Source organism: Cystoisospora suis, assembly GCF_002600585.1.
Source record: "Cystoisospora suis strain Wien I chromosome Unknown contig_1388, whole genome shotgun sequence".
NCBI lineage: Eukaryota > Apicomplexa > Conoidasida > Eucoccidiorida > Sarcocystidae > Cystoisospora > Cystoisospora suis.
Window position 1 is genome coordinate 4,327 of NW_027154188.1, and position 12,864 is coordinate 17,190.

The window sequence follows — 12,864 nt, forward strand, 5'->3', positions numbered from 1 at the left end:
TGGACGAACCCCGTCTAGATGCGACGTCTAAGATGTGGTTGCATTGTCTATGGCGTGCGCATGTTGCAACTCACGAAGCACGAATGAGAGAAGACGCGAGGAGAAAAGAGCTGACCGATAAAGATGGGTCTGAAGTCCCTGTGGGATCAGTTGTTGCAATCAAGGTCTCTCCACATGAGAAGGCCGTTTGCCCGGCGAAGTTCACTTCAAAGTATGCGGGTCCGTGGGTGGCCGTCGANNTCGAACGCTACGCGAATGGAATTACGTACCGGGTCCGGGATGTTGCCACCAATGAGGAACATCAGGTCACCCGGACTCAACTTAAGCTGTTGGACTTCCCGGATGACGAGCCAGCAGAGCCTACGCTGCCCCGCTTACTGTTAGAGGACGTAGGGAGAGAAGAGGGCAACACCTGCTCAAGAATGAGCACGGACAGGCTGGCTATACGGACAGCCAAGGAACCCTGCACAGAATCTCTCGTGCATGGGTCTGAGTATCAACTGCGTCCGGTTGCCTCTCGTCGGGCGAGGGCAGGTGACGCGCGGCGTCAGCAGCAACATTTTATCGACCAAAGCGTAGAGGCCACGCTTACTCAACAAGGGGTGGATGTTATGGCAGCGACAAGTAACGAGAGAGCCCGGCGGTGTGTGAGGCCTTCCGCGGCAGCGGAGCAACTGCCATAGGGTTGAGCGGCCACACCGCTGGGGAGACGGCAAAGAGAACGCATCTCGTCCAATGGGGAGTGCTGGTTTGCAGCGTTTCGGAGGAAGAACAGGAGAGGAACACAAATTATTCTCCTCTGTAAAGAAGGAATGAGTCAGCTCGCTTACGTGTTACCTATCTACTCTGCGTGTGTGACTGCACGTCGTTACGACGGACGCCAAGTGTTCCGTCCGCAGCAATCAGGAAAAACGGGCGAACCGCGGCTGTTGCTGATTGTGTTGGGCGCGGAGGCGCCCACGCCTACCTCGGTTACTCCGTGAACTGGAGTTTCACGGAGATACTGTGAAGAACGGGAGAACTTGTCCTTTCTTGTTGCTCTCCTGCGATGAGACCCGGTGTTCTGCACACGGAAACGGATTCCCAACGATCACGTGTGGTGACCTGATCTGTGTCGGCACTACACCACGGACTAGTGCCATGCAGGTCTGCAGAAAGTCTGCCTGGCTCCGTCCCGGCTTACACAGGACGCATTTCCAGAGGGGGTAGTACGCGGGGCGCACAGAGCTCTGACTCGCAAACACATCTGCAGCCGAAGAGGAGTATCCCTCGAGCGGGTAACAGACTCTTCGTGTGACAGAGGCAGTTCCGCCGGGACTGTCAGCGATGGACGCAACGTGCCGTGACTGGAGAACGCAGAGACTTAGACTGCGCGCTGACAAAGCGTGATATGGCCGTAAGCACCCAGCTCAGTACAAGGCGCTAGTCGCCACGCTCCCCAGGAAACCGTGTCAGGCCCTTACCCACCGTCTCTAGTGCGGACAGAACGAGGGCCTATGATCGTGCGCAATTTTGAGCGTTCCTTCGCGAGATGTCTGCAACAAGAGCTTAAGCATCCTCACTCAGCTCGACAGTGGCCGTTTGGACTCGTCATGAGCGGCGCCGCTCGGTCCCGTCACCCCTGACGGCCAACCCTGTGGGATGAGGGGGATGAGCTGCGCGACAACCGCGTGGCCTGACAGACTATCGCGCTGCTAGTCTATCGGAAATAGCTTCTATAACAGGCGACTGACGGAACGCTCGCCCCGGGGCAGATGAAGCCGGCGTGGTCAGTCTGTTGAGACGAAATTTCTTTTCAGTCGGCTATGGCAAACGTGTCAGTGGCCGATTCGTTCCTTCATTGGCGATGCGACGTTCTCGCTCCCCAGTGTGTGCCGCGTCTGGCAGAAGAGCAAGTGGCTGACCTCTACCCCCTCTTTGCGGGGATTCGCCTGCTGGCCTGAAGTCCGTTCCACTTTCCAGGAGTCCCTGTGTCTTTCGCGTACGAGGAGCATTTTAAGCAATGCCCTTCCGAGCTGCGTCCGCGTCAGCCACTGGAGACGGCGCCTTGTTTCGTGAGGAAGCGTGGTACTCGTCTCTGGGTTCCCCCGGTGTCAGGAATAGCATTTCACTTAGCGAGGAAACGTCCCTCGCTGCTCTTCTGAGCCTTCAGGAGAGGCTTAGTGGCAGTGCTTTCACGTAAGACAGCCGACCGGTCGAGGCGGCGGTAAAGGACCGCGTTGTTACCGTTTTCCGTGACGTCCTTTCGGTCAGGTGACTAAAGGAAGGAGAGTTGTAAGGAGACAGAGCCTGCGACTTAGCTCGTTGTTCGTGTGGCTCCGTGGACCTGGATCAGCCAAAGCGAATTGCTCTTTTTGCCAGCAACGGAAGATAGAATCCGTCGTAGTGGCGGCGGACGTGGAGAGTGTTGCCTTGTAAAAAAGCTTGACTGGACTGTACAGTGTTCATGCGGGCGGAAAAGCGCTTCTCGGACCGTAACTGGGTTTGCAGGCCGCATACCTTTCCGTACCTGGACGCGCCGCCACGTAAATTTTTGTTTCTGGAAACTGATTTCCACTTCAAGTTCTGCCACTTCTTGACCGCCTTTTTCTCATGGACCGTGGCAGTTTGTTGGCAACCTCGCTGCCAGCTGCGGTCGGACACTTAGACCTGTAGCGAAGTCAGGGGTCAGGAACGCGCAGCTGTCTTGGCGTGAATCTGGGGCGTGGGAGTATTTTGTTGTTTTCGCGAGAACGAAACGTTGTGTTGGTCGTCAAGAACCGACATTGCTTTTGCGTGGTTGGTTACGAGCGTTGCTACCTTCACGGGCCGCAGGAAGTCTCGGCACTTGTATCTAACCCTGTAGCTGTGGAAAGGCCAGTTATCTGGCTAATTGCAGCAAGGAGAACCAAGCTTAGAAGATGTTCGTGAAGGGAAGCACATCTCAAACGAAGTGGTCTCTGCTTTTGTTTCGTCGTTGCCGTCCATGTCTGAAGGGAGTTCAGTTGCTGACCCTTTCCCCTTTTACCCAAGAAGCAGTGGTCAGGATTCTGCGTTTTCACAGGCTCTCCCGGCGGGACCCGGCTTCTAACGGAGACTCCTAGTATTGCACATGCCGAGATCATGCCGAAATCAGTAACGCCCGTCAGTGTCAATTCTTTTGCTCCCGGGACACCGGAGGGCGATTCATCTCAATCCGCTGGAGCTCTGAGAGAACGGACCCGACGAAGGAAGTCAGTCCAGAAGTCACCGGCAAAGGGAGGGAAGAAAACCTCTTCTGCTGTCGCTGTGACAGGTAGAGAATCGTCTCCACATCGGGCGAAGGAGCAGGCTCAGGAAGAGGTGACGGGCTCGGTGTCGAAGAAGGGGATAACTCATAAGAGACGAGACATACCTCTGCATTTAGATGACTCTTGTATGTCGCGCGTTCTTGACAAGTGCGTGCAAGTGCAGGCTTCGAACGCACCTGAGAAACAACTGGGAAAGAAATTGTCCGGTGTCCATAATCAGTATCCAGGTGCGGTTGTAACTGCCAGGAGCGACTCCTTCGAAGGCGACGCCTCGGGGTCGGGTGTATTTCCCAGTGGCACTGGCAACAATAGTCGATGTGGGTCGCGAAGGAAGGACACCAGGAGACGACTGGGGACCAAAGCCGCGACGCGGTATACATCGCGTGGAGGAAAACTTCAGGCGGATGATGAAGAGTTGAATACCGCATACGGGCCACTACCCTCCGGGGGAGCATCAAATGTAACAGATAGTGCAAACACTCCAGCCAACTGTCGAAGTCTCTTGAAGAGAGAGGATAACCTGTCCATGATGCTTCGCAATGATGCCGATAGTTCTCAGAAGGGAGCAGGACCCGAAGACTTCGCGCAAAATTTGCTGGAGTTGCCGGGACACCTCCAGTCACCAGTGCCATCTCAAGTTGTGCAAAACTTATGCGGAGATGGTCACGCTGGTGCAGGGCAGCACGCGGCTCTTTCTTCTTCGCAAATGAGCGAGGCTTTGCCCGGCGTGCACACAGGTACCATTCTCTTCTTACGTTTTTTACGTTTTTGGTATGTCTCTTTTATGCGTCTAATAGTTAGTCGGACGAAATAGTGCAAGGCGTGTAGAACGATGATGACAGAAGACTTGGCGATTCAACTATCTGTCTTGGCGCCTCTGTCCTTTTTACACATGGGTTCTCAATTCGCGCGGGTGGTGGTAGTCGTCACACCCCCGAGGTGGGGGGAAGGCGGCGGAGGTTTCTCTTGTCGAAACGTGTGTGTAGTCGGCTTGTGTCTAAAGCGGTTTTCTCTTGGTGACTTGTATCAAGTTTTCACGCCCTTTGATGCTTTCTTCACGTACAGTGCGACCGCCAGAAGGGTTGTCTGGATCACGCTGGGGATGCATGTGTGGAGCCGCTCGTCCGTGTCTGTTGGTGGATTCGTTCGTGAGGGGCAGCGGGGCCAGCACGCTGTCTCGAGTGGGAGAAGTCAGTTGACAATTACCCTGTCCGGCGGTGCACAGGAATGCTATTCCTGATTTTGTCATGTTGGGGATCCTCTCAGAAAGCTCTGCTTCGTCACACGCGACGTGGCGCCCGCCTACGCCCAGCGCAGTAGCCAAAGCCACGAACTGCCCGGATCTCTGCCACCCACCGTCTTGCTCTCTGGTCGAGGACCATTTCTCCTGGAGTGGACTCACTTCCACGCATGGCGCTAGTGAGTCTTGTTAGATGTTCTGTTGTTCACCGAAGTTCGGAAGTTTCTCCTTTCTGTAGCTTACAGTATTGCCTGGGAACCGCCGTGACCGTACACCATCCAGTGGCATTACGTGAAGCCAGCGGATGTTGTGAAGAAGAGGCGGGGGAACTTCCTGGGTGTCCACCACAACCACGTCACCTGCACCTTTTTCCCATTACCGTTTCATAATCGTCAGGGTTGGGACTTGGTTGAAAACAAGTCGGCGCAGCTCAGGAGAGCCAGTACGGCGCTATTGCTTTGTTACATCCGCTGAAAAGTGCACGTGCGATGAGATTCAGAACGTCAGTGCTGCTGTTGTGCACGACCGAGCTGTCAGCAGTGTGTTCCAGGAATCCGAATTCAAATCGTCCGTGCCGATGCGTGTTGCACGACGTGACTTCATAAAGCGGTGGGTTATCACGTCTTTGGTTGCGCTCTGCAGGTGACAATACACTCGCTAACAGTAAGAACCACGCGAGCGCGTGTGTGGAATTTGATCATCCGTCTCAAGCGGGGTCGTTTGCTTACCAAACTATCAGCGGCAGCACGGCGAGTAGCAGTGGAAACGTGGCGAAATGCGTCAGCGTCTCTGAGAGTGGGGTGTCGGAGGCGTCTAGTTCCGCTTTCTCATCGAGGTTGCTTGCTGCAGCTGCGTTGGGTTGCGGGACTTCCTTGGAATGTATCTTACCGAAAATCTCAGCGTCATCATCAGAGCGCGGAGGCGGGGAACATAATGGCAGGCTACAGAGTCGTCCACTGAGTATCAGTCTGAATGGTTTGCCCGGCAGCGGGGTCTCCGAAGAATCCGCCATCACGTTCTGTACCGAAGACAGCTGCGTTGCTCCGGGGAGCCAGACAGCACGAAGGGCTCACTTGAAAAACAACAAAGGACCGATAAACCCGGTCGCGGGTAGATCCTCCAGCCTCTGCGTATGTAAATTTCTTCTCGGAGAAGACGTGGCAGGGTATCTTGTAGGCAGGAAAGGTGGAGGAATTGACGAATTCCAGAAGCGAAACGGGCCCGGATTGCGTATCACTGTTAGCAAACGAGGCGAAGTTTTTCCTGTTTTGGGAGAGAGAATTGCAGCTGCTGTGGGGGTTCAAGGGAGCATTGCCAAGGCGTTGGAGGAAATAGTAGATGTTGCCACGAAGAGGGCGATGCACAAGGAAGAGGAGCGCAGACTCGATAGCGGCAGGAAGATCAGCAAGCCGAAGGTAAGACACTGTGCCAAGGTACCGGCTGAGAACAATGAAGCCCTGTGTTCATCACCGGACCGATGGAGCGAGCTGGGCCGTGGAGTTCAATAGAACGTCGGCTGATGTGGGGGTGGATGTGGATCGGCTGTTGGAAGATGCGCTCTCGTACAGTGGAGTGATGCTGTGTGTGGCTTGGTCAGAGATGTTTATAGAATTTGCCGGTCTTTCGCATTTTGCCATCAAACAGTTTACCATAGGAGCTTGCAATCATTCTGACTCGCATTTCCTCACTTTGTTTGGGGTAGTATAGAGAACCAACCGCATCACGTTTTGAAACGACTGTATTCCCGTATGACACACCTCCGTGACTTTACAGTTGTGAGGTGTTCCGAGACGCCGGGTCCAACCTCAGACGGCAAGCCGCTCCACGCCAGTTACCTGGGCGTGATGACGAACCACCATCTTCGTGTGTGTGTTTCTTTTCTACTCATGGTCAGACCTGCTTCAAATTGGTGATACCGGAGTCGTCTGCTCGTCTCCTGCAGTCTCATGTGGTGGCAGGTGGTAACAGCAATACAACGTTTCCTGGTAAGAAGCCAAGTTTCGACTCGTGCGTGTCCACTGGCAGGATGCCCTGGAGCGGGCGGATCCGTTGGGGAAGGCGCGTGTCAATCGGTGGGTTTGAGGCGTGCACAGGGGCATGGCACGGCCGGTAACGAGTGTCATATATTCATAGGTGCGGTACTAGAGACAGCACGCGTCGGTGCACCAGTGAAGAAGGGACCACAACGGATGAGGCGGTTGCTAGGAAGCGCCCTTAGACGGGACTTCCGGGGCGCTGAATACTGCATTGTTTTTGGCTGAGTACTGCAGATTGCTGGTTAGCCCCGGATTCTTGCCGCTCCTTACTGTTTCGAGTGGGTTCCAGGGTAGCTCGTCAACGAAGGGGGGAGCGTTCTCCTCGGTGCGCGTGTAGCTGTGTGTGCGGTTCTTTCGAGGCTTCACCCATATCGAGCCTCCTGCTGACTTCCTGTTGCTGGCGCGTTTCTTGGTCACGAGAGTACGGTGTTCTGCGTGCTAAAGGAATTCATCACACGAGCTTGAGGAGCGGCTGCCTCTCTGTAGCAGTGGTGGTCGTTAGTACCCAAGGTGTGCGTGTACACATCCCCATGGATGCAAGTGGAAGGTAGTTGCTTAGTTGTAAACAGCAGCGGTGAGGGGCGATCAGTTTGTTCGACAGATGTTCTGTCGCTCTGCTTTTTTCCCGTACGTTCGCGAAACCAGCTTTCCGTTGCCCATCATGCCAACTGTAGCAGGGGGGGCTCTCTTGTTTTTTTCTTCTTGTCGGTGTTGTTAGGCGGCAAGTGCAAGAGGACGGAAGTGCTGATCACAGAGGAGAATGACTGGTTTCATGCGCAAGCGGGAGACGCTGTTGCGAAGGTCGGCACTCAGATGCATCATGCATCGGACTTCAGTTGCTGTTTTCGCTAGTACCATTAAGATGTATGTAGCACTCGCCGTGGTTGTTTCCTGAGTTGGCACATGTTGGGTGGGGCCATCCTGGGCTGTGAGGTCTGTCCTCTTGTCAATCTACCTCATACGAACTAAAAAGAAGTCACTTCACAGGTGACAGCATAGAGTCAAAGGGTGATCCTAGTTGCAGCAGCTGAAAGAACTGAGCTGCGGGCTGCAATTCGAGTTTAGGCGTCCCACTTCCCGCCTGCCATGCTCTACACGGGTTATATAGCGTGCTGTAAGCAGTTAGCATTTGTTCAGTAACGCCTGGAGGTTCTTGAGCGTCTGTTTAGTCGCACCCTTTTTAGGGCGTATGGACGAAAATCTGGCAAACGTGGAAGGGTTTTGTGACTCGAAAAGAATGGCTCATAGCGTATCGCGGGGTAGGTGGTGATGCCGGCGGAGTAGACAGGGAGCGTCACAAACGCACTTTCCGGGGCGTCTTGTTTAGGGTGCTGTCGTGGTTGCTGCCAAATTCGCTCGTTCAGGAACGCCTAGTGCAAGTGATAGGGTTACCTGAGGATGTGAAGCAGACAGTCTTAGAGCTTTTCCCTGTCTACCAACAAGATGCAACTCTGACAACTTCGCTGGAGTTGTATTACGGCAAGAGATCACCTGTTGTTCCGCCGCCACCTCCGTACCGGCCTCTTCCTACTTACCCGCTGGATGCGCATCAGCCGTCACACCACACTCCGTTCCAGGCGAAGAATCGACAGTTTCCGCAAGTGCCGTTGCCTCCGCGATCTGGGAGCTTCGCGTCCTCGTCGGCGACAGGGGCGACTCGGTCCTTCTCTTCTAGTACGTTGGAGTCGCTGAGTGCGTTAAAAAATGCACCAGGTGTTGAAGCAGGCCTAGAGGGATTGCTGAGGGCTGCCCTTTCCTCAAGCAGTTCGAAGTCGTCTGAACTGTTTGATTTGTTATCCCGACTTGCTGCGTCAACAGAGAGCGTGTCGCGTCAGACTCATGGTCTGGCTCAGCCGCGGAGAGGAGGAACAGCGCCGGAGTTAGTGGAGTGTGAAAACGCTTCCTCGCACGCCTCTTTGGCGATTAGTACTAGCCCTGCACCGCATATCCCCCATGCGGGTCTCTCTGGCTCGGCGTCAATGGCAGAGGCGGCAGTGCTTGACGTGCAGCAATGCCCGGAGTCGAACCAGAAGGCGAAGGGGAATGCAGCACAGATGTTTGCACAGGATTTGTCCTCCAAGTCTTCTCTCAGACATCCATCCTCGGGGAGCGTGAGCAGTTTTTTTGATGCACATAGCGCGGCTGTTTCGACATCGTTGCTTTCTCGGGATTCTCGGGGAGGAAATTCGCTGGGGGCGGTGTCGACAACTCGTTTAGATCCGTCGGCACCTGTTTTTCACCCGGCTAAACAGCGATCGTCTGTTGACCGCTTGAAGGGGGAAGTCAAGCAAGAACAGCACCATCAGTCATTGCCGTGGAACCCGTTCGGAACATTTCACCCCCCTCACCAGGTTTCGACTGTTGCTAGCCTAAAGGATATGAGCAAGGACCATGATAGGAAAGAACTCAGCTGTGTTAGCGCCGATGAAGGAGGTAACGCCAGGCACAGTATACAGCTGTCTCAGCTGTTGCAAGATAGGAGAATGCAGTCTTCTCCGGGGGTTGAGGGGATTGGTATGTCACTGTCCTCCGCTGCCAATGCAGCCGGACAGCGAGAAGTTTGCTGCCCACCACCAGGATTCTCGTGCGCAGGAGTCGAACCCCAAGAAAACGCACATAGCTACGGCGGCAGTCGTCTTCCGAACGAATTCTTTCAAGAGGTCAGAGGTGCTGAGACACAAGGGACCAACAGGTACCAGACCGGACGCAGCGCGCTTGACGTAGCCGATAGTGTTCTCACTGTTCTGAGGAAACAAGATGGAGTTCTTCAGGGAGTGGGCTCCGCCGCTTGCCCCGGGAGTAGCAAGCCGGACGCCGACGGCTACGAAAAGAGCGATGGGGCCATGGGCCAGGCGTTTTTAGAAAGAGGGCAACTGGCATTGAGCAGCGTCACTCGAGCAAAGGCAGGGACAAATACATCTGCTTTTTCTAGAATGACAGGGGTCGTGACGGATGAGTTGTCTGGGGCGGCGGAGAGAAATCTGGATACCAATACCGCTTCCAGCACAGCCCTCCATTCATGTTTTCAGGTGTCAGACCAGCAGATGTGTGCCCCAAGGGTGAACGAGGTGCCGCCGCCGTGCTCTCACACCACAAACAGGCCGTCATTCAGCAAGGGAACTCGAGAAACAGAAGGCAGCCTGAGCTCTTCACTCCTTTTCTCGCGGAAGGCGTCGCCCAGTGATCCAAACCGGGACTGGGGAGCTACGGATCTTTTCGGTCCTTCTGCTGCAGGGACATTCGCCTGCAACGCGCGAAGTACAGATGCCGAGCTACCCCCCTCACAGTCATGCTGGAGATTCAGTGACCCCGTGGGAAGAAGTGTAGGAGGGGCTATCGGTGGCAGCAGCAGCAGCAGTAGTGAGTTTGACGACTTGAAGCAACTGGCCGAAATACCGTCAGCCCAGCGTCTTTTTTCAGATGCCCTTGTCTCCAGCAGCAGCCTTCCAGTATCAGGCTTCAGTGATCTCGTCCCCGCTGTGGATTTAGCACGATGTGTAAAGCAGATCCTGCCCTCATCTGGTGATCAGAACAACATTGTGTCACTGAATGAGGACCGCGGAGGCACTCCGGATTTCTCCTTTAGCCCGGGAGACTTTACCGAGGCTGTAGGCACCTCAGGGGGAGACGGTGGCGACCAAACTAAAGGTGAAATGGTGGTCGAGGAAAGTGTTCAAAAGGATAAAGAAGACGTCGGTATTACGGCATGTATCCCAGAGGGAGACAGCGGAACCGGCAAGGAGAGCATGCTTCCATCATGGATCAGAAGTGCATTGGAGCGCTGGAATAAGAAAGCGTTTGTACCTCAGGACGGGAAAACCACGGACTCGTCTGAATTGTGCAGTGTGCGGATGGACGTAAGTCCTCTCGGATCAGCACTTCCGTTATTCGGTCTTTTCTTCTGATTGTTAAGAAATCTTCAACACTCGAAGTTGTTCACTCACTTCTTTGTGTTAGGCGCGTGGCTTCCTCTTCGGTGAATCAAGGAGGTGTACATGACGGTGTTGCAGGGGCCTTTCTGGAGGGCGTAGAAACAGGGTGTTCGCTCTGCTGAATGGTGTGAGAGAACTCTCTTCGCATCGTAGCCTGTTGGTCAGGCCGTCCGTTTAACCCAGGTCAATTCTGTCTATACTCTTCTTATCATGACAGGGCAAGGCTACGCGGTCATCCTTGACGGGTGATTCAGCTCATGTTCGTGTGTTTTGCTCTACTTGTTCTGGTGTGTAAGCGGTATGTTCGTCGCTTTGTGATTGCCGTTCTGTGTCTCCCCCGACCATGCATACCGACGTGTAGAGGTATTTTCTCTCATGTACGGGTGCCTTCTGCTAGACCGACGTTTTCCTGTGTGGTGATCTGGTATGCTTTACATTTCTCTATATGTAAGTCTGTGTCTGTACATGTATCTCTCTTTATACCTGTCCATGCGTCCCAGGTACCTGCGTCGCTGGCTGAGTCAGGAGACAGTCTCGCGGTTCTTCTTGTCCTTCTCCGTGCCTTTTCTACGAAAGTTTCAGTCATCTCCCGAAATGCCGACGGTGGCGCAACCTCATCGGACGGTGCGAAGACGAGCGTACTGGGATTGGAAATCTCAGGAGTTCGGGAGAATGTCATCTCTGCTTCTAGTATTCTCCAGTCTCTTGTTGGTAGCCAGTTGTGATTGAGAGCGAGGATCGTTGGGGACCTGATTCACGAAGTGTCGAAAGCGATGTTTTATCAGCTGGGTAAGCATCATGGGGAGTTCCTCCTCTTCCTCACTATCATACACTTTCCTTTCACTTTTCCATATGTTGCAGTGGTAATAGGGATCATTAGCTAACATGCGTCATCCAGGAATTAGTATTTCTGCTTACCTGTGTGTATGAGAGATGCTTGAAGGACTTTTCAGGATTTTATCACAAGGGCAAGCTCTTCGTTACTTTACGTGGAACCTCGCAGTGGATGCGTCGCGTCTTTTTATTTTGGGTCCCTCTTATTGGGCGTTTAGCACAGAAGCTCGGCATTCTGGAAAGGGACTGCGAGGGCGGGACAGCAGCAACGAAAGTTGCGCGCGGTTCAACAACCTAGACAGGGAAGCGGCGGCGAGCTTGTTGATCACTCTTGATTGGGTTGTGAAACGACGGCCATGAGAGGGGTGTTGCGTATGTCTCGATATAACTGGATAACTGCTTGCGAACGGTAAAATGAATGCTTGACAATGATGCCCCGGCGACGGTGAGGTTTTTCTTAAGGGTCATGTCCCAGGTATTTTTCTCGCGTCTCCGGGTTCTGTCCGCTACTCGGGAGAGATCGAGGTTGAACGTGGCAGCACGAGTGGATGCGTGGTGTAGCTGGATAGACAGTCGCGTTCGAACTGAAGACCAGTTCAAGCGGGACTGTTTAAGTAGAAACAGACGCTCACCAAGCGCTCTAGTTACACATTGCATGTGGTGGGTGGTTGGCAGCTTTGAGCGGCCAACAGGCATGAGACGCTTGCAGGACATGCACCTAACGTGATACAAGGGAGCCAGGTCCCGGTTTCGGGACCGGTGTCTCTTTCACCAGTCAGGGGTTCTCGCGGTGAACTGGAGCACGGCCAAACTGTGTTCGGTATTTTGAATGAGCGACACGTCACCGCGTTGGTTGACTTGCCGTCTCCGCTTGTGACCTCCGCGGGGCCGTCGCTCACGTTCTACTACATTTGATGTATCAGTGAATTCATAGTCGAATCAAAGCTTCTCTGTTTATGCCCTCCTGCCTCTGGGATGATGAGTTGGCTCCTCGCATGCCCGCAGACATGTGCTAAGGCCGCAGTCGAACGGCTTGCATGTACAGCTGTGGGGCGGGGCTAGGACGGTATGGGAGGGAACAGAACACGTTGAGCCCACTTCCACATATTTTTTGACGGAGCAGCATTCAGTCCTCGCCGTACCGTCGATCTGGGCCCGGTGCGCAGTGTCGGGTTCGCACGTTCTGGCGAACGACTGCTGCGCGAGTTCGCGAGGGGAGGGGGTCGGGGGGTCGCGTGAACTCGTGAGTAGTTGCCTGATCCCACATCAAGAAGAAGCTTTAGGGCTTGTTGTGGTTGAACACCGAGTTTGCATTTGGCAGACAGGAAGATACGACGGAGCCGGGGCAGCACGACCTTCGCGGATGATTAGCTGGTGTCCGTAGGGTGGCGAAGCGTGCTCTTAATGTAGGCGCATAAGTGCTGTGTGTGCTTGTAGACGCAGCAAGCCTCTCCGAATGCTGAAGTCTTTCCGTTCAAGTGGCTTCGTGCGTCGTTTGACCGTACGCACGTGGCCAGCGATAGACCGATTGGTCTATTGGATGAAATCTGACG

At 54.2% G+C, this 12,864-nt stretch overlaps 1 protein-coding gene across 1 annotated transcript; it reads left to right on the top strand.

Annotated features, from left to right (window-relative positions):
* Positions 1–1,663: 1,663 nt before the first annotated feature.
* CSUI_003186 (uncharacterized protein) lies at positions 1,664–12,864 on the top strand. The gene is made up of 9 exons (XM_068063384.1): positions 1,664–2,178; positions 2,901–2,906; positions 3,044–4,006; positions 4,536–4,688; positions 5,152–5,924; positions 6,404–6,494; positions 7,264–7,346; positions 7,910–10,402; positions 10,978–12,864. The coding sequence occupies exons 3-9, from the start codon at positions 3,103–3,105 to the stop codon at positions 11,200–11,202; spliced, it is 4,722 nt and encodes a 1,573-aa protein (XP_067924640.1). The 5' UTR covers positions 1,664–2,178; positions 2,901–2,906; positions 3,044–3,102; the 3' UTR covers positions 11,203–12,864.

What these genes read in the sequence shown, in the direction of transcription:
- CSUI_003186 (XM_068063384.1), top strand. Translation starts at nt 3,103, where the DNA reads ATGCCGAAATCAGTAACGCCCGTCAGTGTCAATTCTTTTGCTCCCGGG. An exon ending in GGAAGATCAGCAAGCCGAAG is followed by an intron (nt 5,925 to 6,403) that starts GTAAGACACTGT and finishes ACTCATGGTCAG; the next exon opens with ACCTGCTTCAAATTGGTGAT. An exon ending in TGTGCAGTGTGCGGATGGAC is followed by an intron (nt 10,403 to 10,977) that starts GTAAGTCCTCTC and finishes CATGCGTCCCAG; the next exon opens with GTACCTGCGTCGCTGGCTGA.